The sequence below is a fragment of the Petaurus breviceps genome, unplaced genomic scaffold, assembly GCF_028583685.1.
Source record: "Petaurus breviceps papuanus isolate PSGF00001 unplaced genomic scaffold, PetGlider_PUasm1.0 181, whole genome shotgun sequence".
In the NCBI taxonomy this organism is placed as follows: domain Eukaryota; kingdom Metazoa; phylum Chordata; class Mammalia; order Diprotodontia; family Petauridae; genus Petaurus; species Petaurus breviceps.
In genome coordinates this window covers 24,810,331-24,827,813 of record NW_027185784.1, presented here as the reverse complement: position 1 = coordinate 24,827,813, position 17,483 = coordinate 24,810,331, and the positions used below count along the sequence as shown (strand labels likewise).

At 37.5% G+C, this 17,483-nt stretch overlaps 1 protein-coding gene across 4 annotated transcripts in view; it reads left to right on the top strand.

Moving 5' to 3' along the window:
- BRAF (B-Raf proto-oncogene, serine/threonine kinase) overlaps positions 1-17,483 on the top strand; it is a 169,505-nt gene that overhangs the window by 66,355 nt on the left and 85,667 nt on the right. For all 4 annotated transcript variants that reach the window (XM_069087369.1, XM_069087371.1, XM_069087368.1 and 1 more), the window contains exons 2-3: positions 2,100-2,201; positions 13,363-13,626. In XM_069087369.1, the coding sequence (XP_068943470.1) occupies positions 2,100-2,201; positions 13,363-13,626 (366 nt within the window). The remainder of the gene's footprint in view (positions 1-2,099; positions 2,202-13,362; positions 13,627-17,483) is intronic.

The window sequence follows — 17,483 nt, the reverse complement described above, 5'->3', positions numbered from 1 at the left end:
TGGCACTTGTTTCCTTCTCTTTTTGAGAATGTTTTGTTGCTTTTAGCTAGGGAAGTTTGTCTGCAATACTAATATTTCAGTCAGTCAATAAAACATTTCTTTATCACTAACTCTATGTCAGGCACTGTGATAAGTACTAGGGTTACAAAATACAGTCCCAACCCTCAAGCTCACAATCTAATGATTAAATCTTAATATTTAAGCAGTCTGGATGACCATTTGTACAAATGTAAAGGGGATTCTTCTCCATTTGGGGGTTAGCTAGGGAGTATGTTAAATCTCTTCTAACTCTGAGGTAGATTAAATGATTCTGTAGGATGAGAGTACAGATGTAAGTAGCTGGACCAGGTATTTTTCCCTGTCAGCCATTGATTCTAAATTATAAGGATTTGTTTTGTCTTAGTATTCTCAGTTTTTGGCACAATGTGTTGCTCATAATAAGTCTTTAATAGATAAGTGTTTAATGAAGGAAAAAGGAATACTAGAAGATGTGAGTTTTCAATTAACTATTGTCTTCCTCTGGATACTCTCTTCTCTGGGTTTTCATTCTGCTTTTTGTTTCTTTTTCTACCAGTCTGCACCTTGAAGGATCACAATCCATGCCCTCTCACCTTTGCATGATGGTACCCCAGATCTTTTCCCTAAGCCCTTCCTATTTTCTCTTTGTTTCATATATATCCTGTATTTATTTACCTTTAAACATGTATCTTCTTGGTAAATCTAAGCTCTTGGAAGGAAAGGACTGTCTTACTAAATAGGTTCTTAATAAATGCTTGTTGATTTGTCCTCTTTGCTTTACCATGGGATCATTGTTCTTAGTATAGAATTCAGACCTAGCATCTGAATCACTGTTTGGGTTCCAGAACTAAACTTACACTTTTCAAATGATCACCTTTATCCTAAGATGGTAGGAGGTGAGACGTGAGCAGAAAATGTTTAATTCATGAAGTTTGCACTTGGCTTCAGGGTGGGAGTTGGCAGGTGTTGTTTTTTTTTTTAAGGCAGATAGTTCCTTGATCCCATCCATCTCCCATCTCTCAGATGCCTAAGGCTTTGATACAGTTTCCCTATGTGTATGACCAACATCACAGTAAGATATGCTTTCTGTGAAAATGTCTTACGTTACACAATTAACTTCACTTCCTTATCAAAACTCCCTTACACTTAAGCCACCTCTGTTTCTCTTTAATACCACTTGCTACTAACTTGTGAGTTACCAATAAGCTTAATGTTTCTAAAAGGTTGTATTTTTTTTTTAAAGCAATTGAGGTTAAGTAACTTGTTCAAGGTTACACAGCCAGGTGTTTCTGGGTGAGGGCTAAGTGTCTGAGCCCAGATTCAATCCCCAGGTCATCCTGACACTGGAGCCAGTGCTCTTACTCGCTGTGCTACCTGGCCACCCCTTAAAGGTTGTATTTCAAGATGATATCATTAACTAAGTTACCAGTAAGCTTAATCTTTCTAAAAGGTTTTATTTCAAGATGTTATTATTAACTAAATATATATGGGTGATGTATTTTTGAGCAGTTTTCTGGAACTTCTTGTCAATTCCAGGTACTCTCTCTAATACATTCCAGACTAATAAATCAGTGAGTAAAAAGCAGGAATTTTCTGTATTATTCACTTAGCATCACACCTCCAAACCTGCCCTCCCATAACCATTTTTAGGGCCCCATTGCTCGATAAAAATAAGAATGTAATGAATTGTGGATTGGTACATTGAATATTCAAATCATTCTGTCTGTGACCCTGTTCCATTTAAACTTTGCTCCTCCCCTATCACCCCATCTTTTTCTCCTAGCTTCTCCTTCCTTTTCTTCCCCCATTTAAGGAATTCTTTCTGTTTTATTCAATGTAATTTTAAAACTCTCTTCTTAAGCATATGTGTATGATAATGGGTCTAGACCTGTTCTCGGTTAATGATTTTAAACATATATCTCAATCCAATACAGGTAACAAGTTGGAGATTACAGTAATGATGGGCTACTTATTGGAAACTAATTATTTTGTAACTTAATAAGTTAACATTTTTGCATCATTAAGTGACTAAATAGTTCACATCCTAAAGGAATTTTATATATTATTTTGTATGGTTTTAGGTATGGAATATCAAGCAAATGATTAAATTGACACAGGAACACATAGAGGCTCTATTGGACAAATTTGGAGGAGAACATAATCCACCATCGATCTATCTGGAGGTAAGTTGTTGAATATCAGATATTTTGGGGAGTCATGAGCAGGAAATATAATTTATTTTTATAATAAGCTAAAGAAACTTAAAATGCTACTCAGTGGAAAATTCCATTTTGGAAAGTATATTTCAGAAGTCAGCAAATTAACCCTATTAGTCTGAAAAAGGCAGAGGAGTTTGGTATATAACATTTCTTCTCAAAGAAAAGCCCCAGCTATGAAATTTCAGAATTCTTGATATGTAGGGGCAGCCAGGTGGCTCAGCGAGTAAGAGCACCAGCTCCAGTGTCAGGATGACCTGGATCAAATCTGGGCTCAGATACTCAGCACCACACCCAGAAATAACTGGTCGTGTAACCTTGAGCAAGTTACTTAACCCCGATTGCTTAAAAAAAAAATAAAAAATAAAAAAAAAGAATTCTTGATATGTAGTTTATAACTGGAATTAACTAATGTAATAATAAAGGTGGTAAGGAATATCTCGAAGACAAAGGCTGTTCAGGTTCATAGACTTGAAAAAGGAGCCCTGGGAAAGAGTAAGACTATAGATTTGGAAGGTGAGGGAGCCTAAAGAGAAGAAAGAAGTCTCTAAATCTTTAAGAGGCTGAGGACATTTTTTGCAGATGGAAATAAGCAGCCCTGAAGAGCTACAGCCCAACCTTGGCATGCAGTTGATGAGCAGATATTTTGTCAGCCATTTATGGAAACATGAACAAGAATCACAGAATCTGAGCTAAAAGACACCTCAGTGCCTCTTGTTCATTCTTTATCTGAGTAAGAATCTTCTCTACTAACTTCATCCCCCCAAGATGGTAATCCATCTTTTTTTAAAGATCTGTACTGTTTCTTGAAGTAGTCTATTCTCCTTTTTGGATATCTCGTTATTAGGAAGTATTTGTTTAGGTAGAACCAAAATCTACCTTCTTTAATTTCTTACCCAGTAATCTTAAACCTGGTCCATTTACTTAAAAAAAAAATACTTTTTGGAGTACTATTCCAATATAATAAGTTTCCTTTGCAATCTAATTTGTTTTATGCATTTGAGAACTTTATTCTGAGATGGGGTCCATAAGCTTCATCAGACTGCCAAAAGGGTCCAGGACACAAAAATCTTTAAGAACACCAGTTCAACCCATTGTTCTTCATTCTGCCATCTGAGAAGAAGAGCTCAGCTAATCCTTCTTTCCTCTGATAACCTGTCTCTTTACTCCATCCCCAGAGCCTCCTGTTCTCCAGGCTAATAAACATCTTCAATTCATTTAATTTGCTGTGTTTGTTGGTGCTTGAGTCTCTTTACCAGCCTGATTATCTTTGTTATACACTTCCTAATATGTGACACCCAGAACTGATAAAAATAGTTTGAGTGAAGTCTAAGCAGTAAAGAGAACAGTAGAAATATCACTTCCCTCATTATGCCCTTTCTTGTGCTTTTTGCCTCTCTTAATGCAGCCTACAATTTTATTAGCTCTTTTGACTGCCAAATCACACTGTTAACTTACAATGATGTTGCAGTCCACTAAAAGCCATAAATACCTAAAGATACTTTGTTTTCTAGGTCTTTTTGACAGTCTGAATTACTTTAGTGACCCTGAGAGCAAATATTTTATTATAGATAACCTTCTCTTGATAAATATAATCTATTGTGGGGGAAATCTCACAAGAAAAGTCCATGAGTAAAAGCTTTCTGAAGTATCTACCATGCTAAACTGTTGAAAAGGGAAAGGTAGAAATTAAAAATTGGGGGATCACAGATTATAGCGGTTCAAGTGCTTCATATGGAAATTGACTAGGAGAACATGATTAGAACATTAGCCAATGTCTGAATTTCAGAGACCAACAGGAGTGGCAGTCAGGAGACCTTGTTTGTATTTCAGCTCTCTCACTAAACTAGTTGTACAATCATCCTAGACAAGGCAACTTACCTTTTGTGCATCACAATTTCTTTGTGAAATGAGCAAGTTGTATCATATGATTTCTATGGGCCTTTACATCTCTAAAATTTCACCATTGAACTTAAGAGTCTTGAAGCAAGGATAAACTTCCAGAGCCCTAGATGCAAAAGCATCTCCAGAGTATAGGAGAAACAAATGTAGATCTTTAGGGAATTCAGAGAAAAGGTCAGGTTTTTAATTGTCAGCATCAGTAAAACTAACACATTTTTAAGATCTCTGATCCTATTTTATGAGGCACAAACGTTCAGGAACCTGATAATAGGAAGGAAGGAATGGAGTTACCATCCCATATCCATGGAATATTGTACCTATAACATAGATCCATCCACATATGAAGTGGAACTACCAGCCCTGGACTGAATCTTGACCCTTTCCATAACTTAATACTTAACTATGTCTACCCCTCAACAGTTTAATAGACTGGTTGCAGAGCCATTGTGGATCTTAGGTGTGATCATTTTATAGATAAGGAAATGAATTCCTAGAGAGGTTCAATGACTTACCCAAGGTCATTTATCTAATACTTGGCAGAACTAACAAATCTCATTGTTCTGGCAGTCAGACTGTAATCCTAAACATGTGTTTTTGTTGTTGTGGCTGTCCTATTCTGAGTAGAGTCTCCAAGGGGCCAATGAGAAAATAAACAGTTAACTTAAATTGTTATTGTTACTGGGGTTTTTTTATTGATACCATTTGTTATGGATACTTTTGTTTTCCCATATCATTCATTTCTGAGTATATCTTTTACCACCCAGAAAACTTTTCTTTGTAACAAAGATTTAAAAAGAAGAAAAAAAATACTTCCTGATGTTAGTTAGCTCTAAGCCATTTATATAAATTTTTTAATGTATATGCTTCCAGTTAACCCAGTAAGATTTTGTTAAGGAAAAAAAATACAGATTTAGAAAGAAAAACCAAAATTAAATACAGACTTTACATAGGAACCTTAAGGTAGTCTATTACAAAAACAAGGCAAATTTTGAAAATCAAAAATACGCTGAGGTTTATATAGTAAATTGACAGATTTATTGTTGTTCAGTTGTTTTTGCATTGTGTCTGGCTCTTCATGACCCCATTTGGGCTTTTCTTGGAAAAGGTAATAAAGTAGTTTGCCATTTCCTTTTCCAGCTCATTTTACAGAAGAGTCAAATAGGGTTAAGCGATTTGCCCAGGGTCACACAACTAATAATTTTCTAAGGTCAGATTTGAACTCAGGTCTTCCTGATTCCAGTCCCAGCACTCTATCCACTGTACCACCTAGCTGCTCCAAAATTAAAATAGTTAAGTCAATTTTTGTTTTTGTCTGGGGAAGGGGAAGGGGAGGATGTAGACAGAGGATTTAATGAATAAAGGAAATTCAATGTTGGAAAATCTTATACTGATACATATTGGCAATTCATTCATGATTTATAATGTTAGAGTCTTGTACATAGGGGTTTATTAAATGTTTGGTTTGAATTAAATTGTCATTTGGGGCACTGAAAGGTTAGGTGACTTGCCCCTAGTCACAGAGCTAATCTGTATCACAGGTAGACTTGAACTTTAGTCTTTTCTGATTTCAAGATCAGCTCTATATTTACTATCTTATGGTGCCACTCTTCATAGAAACAAAAAAAATGTTCAGAATTGGAACATATTCCAAAAGTGGAAAATATTTATTTTAAAAAAATAGCTTTTACATTTAGAAATGAGAACATACAAGATGTTTATTTAGTTTAGGAATGATACTTTTTCTGTCCCTTCTTACTCTCTCTCCTCCATCCTTTTCCCTTCCTTTACCCTCTGTTGCCCTAGTCCTTCCCTCTTTACTTCTTACCTTTCCTTCCTTCCCTTTCCTTTCTAGTTCTTTCTACTTTTTTCCTTCTTTCCCTATTCATTTCCCTTGTTTCCGTTTCTTTCCTTTCCCTCCTCCCCACTTTTCTTTCCATCCCTATTTTTCCCTCATGGTGCCATCTTCTCTCTCTCCCTTTCTTTCTTACACTTCTTTCCCTCCCTCTCTCCTCCCTTTTTCTTTCTCTCTTCCTTCTTTTTTCCTTTGTTCATCTGCTTCTCTTCTGCTCTCCTTCCCCCTGATGTTCCTTCCCCTTCCCAACAGTTCATATACCCAGTTTCTTTCTTTCCCCTATTATCAACTCCCTCTTTATATCCATCCTTCTGCTGCTTCACTCATCCTGCTACTTTATTCCCCTTTCCCCTCCTCAGAATGAGCTTCATTTAGTTGACCAGACATTTTCTGTAAGGAGCTGGGTAGATTGTAGAACTCTACAAGGATATAATGAAAAGGGATAAAATCATACAGTGTCACCTTAGAACACTTTATATATTGAAGGAATGGAGTGACAGAATAGACTAAATTTCCCAAAGAACATTTGTTAGAAGAAACCTTAACTCAAGTCATTCTTGTAACCTTTCTAAAATATAGCGTAGAGTTGCTACAGAGCAGTTTATTCTGTGGCCATTAGTGAATGATATCCTACTGTTAATTGACATGAAGGTATCATATAAATGTTTACCTTAGCTTCGACCTGCCACTGAAATCACTGTGACTTAAGACCACAGAGAGCTTGTCTTCATTAGCATCTCTGAGCATTGGTGGGATGGAATCCATCAATAGACTGGGGCTTTGGAAGAGTACACTGTTCTGAATAACAGGATAAATAAAGATTAGTAATCAGACAATATGCATTGATTGTCTCTCTACTGTGGACCAGGTACTGTGTGTAAAGGTAGCAGCTGATATCAAGAGGTTTAAAGTTTAGAGACCGTTTCCTAGACATGCTCACATTGGCTGCCATGATAGTGCTGTGAGATAGATGTTACAGGTGATATCCCCATTTTATAGATGAGGAAATGGAGATTCGAGGAGGGTGTGATTTGCCCATGGTCACCCAGCTAGTGGTGGCCAGCTAGTTTCAGTGGATAGAGTGCTGGGCCTGGAATTAGGAAGACCTACCTGAGTTCAAATGTGACCTCAGACAATTACTAACTATGCGACAAGTTGCTTAACAATGTTTGCCTAAGTTTTGTCATCTGTAAAGTGAGCTGGAGAAGGAAATGGAAAACCACTACAGTATCTTTCCCAAGAAAACCCTAAATCTGACATGATAATAGCCACCATCCAGCTAGTAAATGTCAGAAATGAGATTTAAACCCAGGTCCCTAGGGACTTAAAAGTTCAACATTCTTTCCATTACACCACCCTGCCCTTTAAGAAGTTATACTCATGTGAAAGCATCTAGAAACCAGAGGGAAGTGGATATATAGCACCCTGATTAGTGTGTATAGCATGATGATAATATGTATCAGAGAAAGCAAAGCTTTTGAAATCTTATTTTGCTTCTCACAGCTCTTCCAAGGAGAAATAACTTTGGCTCAGAAAGCACAGAACCAAAATGACTAATGGGGATTTGAAACCTAAGGTGAATGGGGAAGATAATAAGGATAGACCTAATTTGAATTTAGCATTTGATGAATTAATCATTATGATGATATAATGAATTTATAGACAAACTGCATCCCAATTTATATTCCAGTTGTGTAAAATTCCTTAAGTTAACAATAGAGAATAATTATTTGCTCATTATTATAAGATGAGACATTAAACAGGGAGACTTACTATGATTGCTCAAGGTATTTGCTATTATTATGAACAAATTCGAATGAGTTCAAGTTGGAGAGGATTTCCCTGTAGATGATCTTCCTTATGCTTTTGTTAATAGATGACACAGTGATGATTGTATCAAGCTCTAGAACATTGCAAAGTGTAATGGTAATGTAATTTGAATTTGAAGATCTCTTTGTGTTGGCAAAGGTAGCAGGTACTTAGCACTTAGTAACTGATCAAGCCTCTGATTGGGGGAACAGAAGGTATGAACTCCTGTCCCCTTGTTACTGAGTGACAGGAAATTGGCTGAAGGAAGTAGCTAATGCTGTGTATCTAAGAAAAGCCCCAGAGAAACACAGTCAGAATTTTTTGGAACCAGCATATGGTGGCAGAGCAGCTACAGAAGAGAGAATGAAAAACTGAGCCAGAATTTCCTGAGAACTTGTGGTGGTGGTGGAGCTTCTTCTGAACAGGAGCCCAGGAATCCAGAGCCAGGAGCCCAGGTGACTGAAGCATGACTGGGATGCTGAGACTTTGTTTGTGACTTGGTTGAGCCTTGAATTCCCTGCAGCAGCAATGGTGAAGGATCTGACATGGACCAGACCCTGTGAACACCAGTGTGGAGCAGGACTTACTCAGAGAGCTGGACAAGGAACTGGGAGCTGTCTGCCATGGAACCCAGGTGACAGTCTGGTGAATCCAGGTAGACTCTGGGACCATGGAAGGGGATCTAGAGAATCTGAGAACCGGCCCCAAGTCAAAATGAAAAGACCTCTCCCTGAGTACTAAGTAATGAAGAAATTGTAGTTTGCTAGTGACCTAGGGGTGGAGGGGTTTGTATATAGTACTTAGTAATTGATTGCTGAATAAGTGACTGATTGAGTTAATCAAGACTTTGCCCCATGAGTGGAAGACTTTGACTATTGTACTTTGAGATGATTGTTCTTTGTTCTGAATATTGTGACTACTTTGGTGAAAACTATGTGGCCATTTTAATGATAAGCTGTTGTGAATACTATATTGTGATTTTCTGTGATAAGTTGTATAATATTGTGAATGCTATACCTTGATTTTCTGTGGATGTTTTGCTTTGATTTGTTTATGGAATAAATAGGGTGTTCACTATACAGTGTAATCAGAACCTTAAAAGCTGTTGACAGTATCAGTTCTTCTGAAAAGCTACTTGTGCATGGCGTTACACAAAGGTGTCCTGAATGAGATCTATAAACACTCCAAAAAGTTTGACTTAATCATCAACACAGGAAAAACCAAGTGGATGAAGAATACCTGTTATCTAAATTATAACATAGTTAGTCGGATATCCTATATAAAGATCAGACATTGTTTTTTGTTACCTTGAAAAGTTAGTACAAATGGATAATGGGTTGGGCCCAAGAGTAAACAGGAGGAGGCAAATAGGCTATCAAGCTTCTTCAATGACCCCACATTTCTCCCTGGAGAAAGAAAAGCCCCATCTTTTAATATCGGTATTCATCCAGAATTGTTATTTGTGTTTAAATTGTGTAACACAATGATATCTGAACAGTAAAAAAAAAAAAAAAAGAGTACTTAGAATATAATAAAGAGATGCATGGTGAATTGAATGGAATGTAACAGATAATAATGAACTATTAAAAAGCATTGATTGGGGTGGTTAGGTGGTGCAGTGAATAGAGCATTGGCCTTGGAGTCAGGAAGACCTGAGTTTAAATGCGGCCTCAGACACCTGATACACTTACTAGTTTAGTTGTGTGACCTTTGGCAAGTCACTTAACCCCAATTGCCCTACCCTCCCCCCCTCAAAAAAAAAAGCATTAAGTACTTAAAATGTGCCAGACACTACAGTGCTGGGAGTGGGAGGACAAAGGGGTAGGAATGGGGGTGGAGTTAGGACAATCCCATATAATATATAATATTAATTAGTCAATTAATATTATAATATATAATATATTTCCTTCAAGAATTTATATTCTCTAAACCAGAAATAATTGTACACATAAAACTAAATTTTATTCATGTATGTGTATACATGTGTATATGTGTATATACATACGTATGTACATGCATGCATGCATACATACATTATAATTAAAAAGTACTTTGGGGTAGATACCAGCTTCTGGGGAGGATCCCAAAATGGTCTTATGTCCATGCCCCCACACTTCATGTGGAAGTGATACTTGAATTAAACTGTGATGAAAGCTAGAGGTGTTATGGGAATGACGTATGCACAGACACAGAGACAAGAAATGGAATGTTGTATACATCGAACAACAAGTTTGAACTTCAAATTTGGCTGGAGTATAGAGTGCTAGAAAGGCAATGAGCTGTAATCCATCTGAAAAAATAGGCAGGAGCCAGATTGTGAAGGACTTCAAACGTTAAACAGAGTGATAATTTGTATTCTATTGTAGAGGCGTTAGGGAACCATCAGTGTCTATTAAGCAGCTGAGTTTTACAGTCAGAACCATGTTTTAGGATTATAGCTTTGTCAGCTCTGTGGAAGATGGATTGCAGAGGGAAGATCCTGGAAATGGGAAGACCAGGTGAAAGACAAGTGTTCCAGAGAGAGATGATAAGGTTTAAGTGGGCAGAAAGAGAGATTGAAAGAGGTGTTGTAGCATAGAATCAACAAGTTATAACTGATTAGGTATGAGAGAGTGAGGAAGAGTGAAGAGTTGAGTCTCACTCTGAGGCTGGAAACCTGGGTAACTGTGAAGAAGAAATGTATGATCAAAAAAGAAGGTAAATGGTCATGTGGTGATGATGAGGAATAACAAGTGGACAGTCTTTATATTCCAATAGAATTTAATGATACTTAGAAAAAGAAAAGCCCCTACCACATTGGGCTATCCACTTCTGCTGAAATTAAAAGGAGGTTATGGATAAGTGTTGCACAGACTAGGCAATCTTAAATGAGTTGTGATTGGGACTTTTAGATAAATCATCCATGTCAGTAAGATTATATGTCGATGCCAGGGCCTATGCTGGGCACTAAGGGGAAAAAGGCAAAGTAGTCCCTACCTTCAAGGAGCTAGTAAACACAAGTAAGGTAGAAGTGTGTAATGTAATGTCAAGGAAAGGCAACTTCCCAAGGTTCAAAATACCAGCATAGGTGCTCTCCATTTTACTCAGTAACAAACCAAGAACAGAGAAGATCAAAACATGACATCATTCAAAATACAGCATTTACTAAGTGTGATTAAATAATCTCCAAGTACTACCCCACCCCAGGACCTTCCAATCATTCAATCAATTACAAAGTCCCTGTTCTAAATACTACTCCACCCCTAGGCTGTACCTTCATTTAGTCCACCACAAAGCCCCTCTTCTCAAATGGAGATTAGTTTCCAATCTAAGTAAAGTGCATTCATTTGTTCAACCATAGAACACAAAAAGGTCAAAAGTTCCCCACCCCTGGACCACAATTGAATCTACCCCAGAGTTACATCAAGTTTAAGCACAGCACTTAATACCCAAATGGAGGTCTTTTCTTCATCTTGACACAAGGCAAGTTCTTAGCAATCTTAGTTCCTGGGGAGACAAGGCTTAGCAAGGCCACAAGATACATTGCCAGTCCCTTCATTAATTCATCCTCTGTCTGTAGAACAGTCCTAGAACCCCTGAAAACATTAGCAAAACCCTCTCCCAGGATTTCTGTAAACATACAACAAGAAAATCCTTCTTCAGGGCTTCTGAACCAACAGAAAGGTTCCCAGACCCCTGCAACAACAGCACTGTCCTTCACCAGTGGACAGTATTCACTCTCTGTCTGCAGTACAGTCTCAGGAGCTCTTAGCCAACAGCCAGGTTCCAGGACTTCTTCAACAAAAGGACTGTCTTTCACCAGTGGACAAATCTGGCAAAACAACATCAAAACAGACAGACAAAGTACCAGCAAAACAGCCATGTCTCCTCAGTCCTTGGCAGCTCAGGGGGCAGGTCTCAAAAGTCCAGGGCAATTCAAAGTGGCCCCCGGCAATTCTCTTAGTCTCTCTCTGCCTCCACGAGGTGCTGCTTCCAAAAAAGTTCTTCTGCCTCTCTCTTGTCTCTCCAAATCTACGTCACCAGATCCTCCCAGTTCAGGACTCTCTTTTTACATCAACAAGTCCATCCCACAGGTGGGATTAACAAGCTCTGGGTTTTAACACAATCAGTTTGAAAACCAAGCCAATACAGGGGAATCTTTAATTGCCATTACTATCACAGAGTGACATGGTCAAACCTATGTTTTAGGAATATATGATTTTGGCAGCTACCCTCTCCTGGTACATGAAGTATAGATTAGAGAGGGGAGAGATTGAAAGTAGGGAGATCTTTATAATAATCCAGGATAGTGGTAATGAAAATGGCCCACACAAGGGATTAGAATGAGGGTGTCTGTTTAAATAGAGAGATTTGGAAGTAGAATCAGCAAAACATGGCAACTGATTAGATATGGAAGGTGGTGGAGGGTGAGGAGTTTAGCAAAACTTGAAGGTTTAAACCTAATTGATTAGGAAGGATAGTGTTGTCCACAGCATAAAAAAGGAAGTTCGAAAGAGGGATGGGGGTGGGAGGCATGGGTGCTGAGGGATTTTTTAGACATATTTAATATCTATAGGATATCTAGATGTAAAGGTCTGACATTCTGTTGATGATAGTTGAACCCAAGAAAATTCAGAGAAAGGGTATAGAAAGAGAAGAAGACCTAGCAGAGTCCTGTGTACACCCGTACATAGAAAAGAATAATGTGGCTGAATGAGCCAGCAAAAGCAACTGAGTGGATGAGCAAATGGGAAGATAAACAGGAAATAGCAGTATCAAGAAAATCCAGCGAGAAGAGAGTGTCCAAGAGGAGGGGTGTTCAGTAATGTCAGATGTGGTGAACCAGTCAAGAAGGATTAGGACTGAGAAGAAGCTAGCACATTTAGCAGTTAATAGATCATTGACGGCTTTGAAAATAACTATTTTCAGTTGGTTTATAATCCAAACTGGAAAACTGAGTTGATGCCTGTTATCCTAACTGACATAGATGGATAGACTAGAGAGACTATATGTCTGTAAGTCTTGAACAGACTGTACAAATGGAAAATGAGTTGGGCTCAGGATTAAATAGGAGGAGCAGATCAGGTCTGTGAGATTTATGATAACTTGGTGTATTTCCAGAGAATGCACTTTTTTTTTAGTTAAAAAAAACTAAAAGATTAACTGTATTTTAGTGTGTATATAAAAGATGTGACTTTTCACATTTTATACTTTGTAACAAGGTTTATTTATTTATTTTAAATTTTTTGGAGGGGGGGAGGCAAGGCAATTGGGGTTAAATGACTTGCCCAGGGTCACACAGCTAGTGAGTGTATCAAGTGTCTGAGGCCGAATTTAAACTCAGGTACTCCTGACTCCAGGGCTGGTGCTCTATTTACTGTGCCACCTAGCTGCCCCAAGGCTTATTTATTTAAAGTAAAAAAAAAATATATCATGAACCTACTTTCAAACTCTTTAGATACTCTGATATTTTTCATTATAATTACTGACCTAATCTTTTTGACCTAATTCCCATAAAAATACTATGATCAGAACCTTCGATTTGAAACCTCAAGATTAAATATTTAATTCTCTTTTTCTTTGTAGGCCTATGAAGAATACACCAGCAAGCTAGATGCACTTCAACAACGGGAGCAACAATTATTAGAGTCCATGGGGAATGGAACTGATTTTTCTGTTTCTAGCTCAGCTTCAACAGACACGGTTACATCATCTTCCTCTTCTAGCCTTTCAGTGGCGCCTTCATCTCTTGCAGTTTTTCAGAATCCCACAGATGTGTCAAGAAGCAATCCTAAGTCACCACAAAAACCAATTGTTAGAGTCTTTCTGCCTAACAAACAGAGGACTGTGGTAAGTAAAACTCGTATGTCTTCATCTTGCCTGCTCTGTCTTCTTTGTACTCTTTAGACAGAGCAGATGTAAAAATTATAATATCTAATTCTGTATTAGTCTGAATATAAACTGCATATTTTTCCCAAACCTGTCTTGTATGAAATGTAAATGCAGCCTAATAATCAGTGTTATTTTTCAATTCATACCTCTATTTTTTTCTTTTAAAAACAACTTATTTTAAGTATGGTTATGATCTGTATTTGAACCAGTATGATAACTTGTAAAACGATCATGCTGTCTAGTGATAATGTGAATTCTTTGGTGCTTAATTGAGTGCAGCATTTCTTAAAAATGTATTTATGTTGTCATCTTCAGTGTTACCTCTGATGACCTGATACTATTGACCTAATTATAGTAAAGATGATTTCATCAAAACCTTTTTTTTTATACCCCCCTTTTACAACTTAATCTAAAGCCAAATTCTACGTAAAGCATTACTAGTATAATTTGGAAAATTTAGAATAGGGGAATGGATCAACAAATTATGGTATATGAAGGTGATGGGATATTATCATGCTATAAGAAATGATGAAGGGGATTTTAGGAAAATTTGGGAGAACTTGTATGAACTAATGCAAAGTGAAGTTAGCAAAACCAAGAAAACATTTTATACAATGACAACAATATTGAAAAGTTAAACAACTTTTGAAAGTCTTAGGAATTCTGATCAGCATAATAACCAACCTTAATTCCAAGGAATCATGATAAAAGATTCTGTCCATCTCTACATAGATGGCTAATGGACTCAGAATGCAGATTGAAGCAGCTTTTCTTTTTTTTTCTTCCTGTCTTTTTGTATATAGCTAATGTAGGAATTTGTTTTATTTAATTATACATATTTGTAACAGGTTTTGTTTTTCTTTCCTTCTCAGTGGATGGGGGGAGTTGGAGGGGAATGAATTTGGAATTGAAAATAAAATAAAGGGGCGACTAGGTGGCACAGTGAATAGAGCACCAGCCCTGGAATCAGGAGGACCTAAGTTCAAATTTGGCCTCAGACACTTAACACTTACTAGCTGCATGACTTTGGGCAAGTCCCTTAACCCTAGTTGCCCCTTCAAAAAGTAAAATATAAAATTGAATTTAAAAGAAGAAATCACAAATCATTGGAAGTAAAAATGTATATAGCACTAGACAAAGTGGTAGAGATCCAAAGATAAAGTAAGGCATAAAAGCACATCACTTAGGGACCTTAGAATCTAAAGGATGAAAGAAATAATAAATACTCAAATCTAACACAGGGTAGATTGTGGTAATGTGAGGGTTGAAACCATATTCGGTGGGAAATTTGATGGTTGAAAAATCATTTTTAATTGGCAGGCTTTGGGAAGATAGATTTAGGAGCTCCTTGAGAGAAAAAAGAAGCTCTAAATCTTTAAGGGGTAAAGGACAATTTTTTTCAGGTGGAAATAACAATTCAGTGCAAGGAACACATAATAAGCAGCGCTGAAGAGCTAAAGCCTAATAACCCTGGCATGTAATTGTTGGCGAGCAGATCTTTTGTCAAGAATTTGCAGAGAAACACAAACAAAAATCACAGAATTGAATTTGAAAGAGACCTATTACTCTAGTTCAGTCTTTATCTGAGTAAGAATCCTCTCTACAGGGGTGGCTAGGTGGCGCAGTGAATAGAGCACTGGCCCTGGAGTCAGGAGGACCTGAGTTCAAATTCGGCATTAGACACAACACAAAAACTAGCTATGTGACCTTGGGCAAGTCACTTAACCCCAATTGTCCTGCCTTCTCCCCTCCCAAAAGAATCCTCTCTACTAACTTCATCCCCCCACCCCCAAAATAGTCATTCATCCTTTAAAAAAAAAAATCTCTACTGTTTCTTGAAGTAGTCTATTCTTTCTGGATATCTTATTATTAGGAAGTATTTCTTTATATAGAACCAAAATTTTTCTTCTTCAGCTCCTAACCCAGGAATTCTTGAACTGGAGTTCATTTATTTACTTAAAAATAAAAAAAAACTTTTTGGAGTACTATTTCAATATGTTTCCATTGTAATCCAGTGTATTTTATTTTATGCATTTGAGAACTTTATTTTGAGATGAGATCCATAGGCTTCCTTTCTCTTGGTTCTAGATATTCTCTCTGGCTATCTCCAGTGCCTGGAATGCTCTCTTTTTCCACTCTGACTACTGACCTTCCTGGCTTCCTTTAAGTCCTATCTCTTACAAGGGGTCCCTTCCCTCTGTTAATTATTTCCTATTTATCCTTTATTTTCATATTGTCACTCCAGTTGGATTGTAAATTTCTTGAGGGTAAGGGCTGTCTTTTTCCTCCTTTTGTAAACCTAGTGCTTAGCTCAGTGCCTGGCATATATAGTAGGTGTTTAACAAAGGTTTATTGAATTGAACTGCTGAGGTCTTTCCCTATCTTTAAAAAATTTTTACTTGAACTGAATCCACTTTTCCCACAAGTTTTCATATCTTTTCTCCTTTTAAATTCCAGACTCTTAAAAAGTAGTCTGGACTCTCTCCTTTGACTTTCTTACCACCCACTCCTCATCTTATTCCAGTATAGCTTCATTTTAGGACATGTTTTTGAGATGCCTAGGAGACTTCTGTTCTGAAATATCTGGCAGCCAGTTTCATAGTCAGCATGCCTAAAACCAGACTCTTTAATCTCCCTCCACTGAAATCCATTCTTCCCCCAAACTTCTGTTGTAGGTACTACCATGCTCCTGATAACCCAAGTTGAAACTTTAATGCTATCCCTGACTTTTCCCTCTGCCTCACCTGTTTGTATCCAATCAGTTCCCAAGTCCCAGAAATTGTTCCTCCACAGCATCTAGCTCATCCATTCTCTTTACTCACTCTACTATCATTCTATGTTAGACTTTTAGCACCTCTCACATAGTCTCTTAGTTGAGCTTCCTGACCCAGTCTTTCTTTCCTTTATCAAGTCCATCTTCTATCTGTCTAGCTACCAAAATAATGTGGCACAGGTCTAATGTTAGCCTGCTTCTCAAAAATATTTAGTGGATTCTTTTTGCTTCTAGGATAAAAAAAAAAAAGACTTAGGCTGGCTGTTAAGTACTCATACTCATAGTGTTCTAGGCACTGTGCTAACTGTTTAGGATACAAACACTAGCAAAAAGAAAAGCAATTCCTGCCCTCAAGGAGCTTACATTATAATGAGGGAATACTACACATAAGTGGGAGCCAGAAAGCTGGAGGGAGTTCTGGAGAGAATCATTTAGCTAGGAGGATGAGAAAGCCCCAGGTGCTTAGCCTGGCACCTAAGGCCCTACCCAGCCTCACTCCAGCCTATCTTTCTAGCTTTGGTTCACCTTTATTCCTCTTCACGCATTCTGTATTTCTAATTGTTCATAACTTCCTTACAACCTCTTCATTTCTTCAAGGTATCAACTTAAGTGCCATTTTCCTCCATGTAGCTTTCCCTGATCGCCCCCACTGTTAAGAGTTCTTTCCTTTCTCCAAATACTCCTGGAGCACTGTCTCATGCCTTTTTTTTATCCCAGTCAACTTCCACTTTGTATTATTGGGACCATACTTGGCTATAAGTGCCATGTAATATGTGCTATTATGAAATCAGCAAAAGCTATGGCAGCAAAGCCAAGCAGATCAACCATAAGACAGGGTGGTAATGATGATGACTGAATAGATCCACAGATTCTGTTATACCTGTAGTTCAAATATATCAAAGCATGTTCAGAATTATTTAATCATAAATTTGTGTCAAAAGTGAGCGCAAAGAGCATGTTTTAAAAGTGTAGCTTTAATGAGACTGTCTAAAAGTAAAAGAATTTTTAAAAATGAATTTGTGATCCATCCATCAAATTCTGC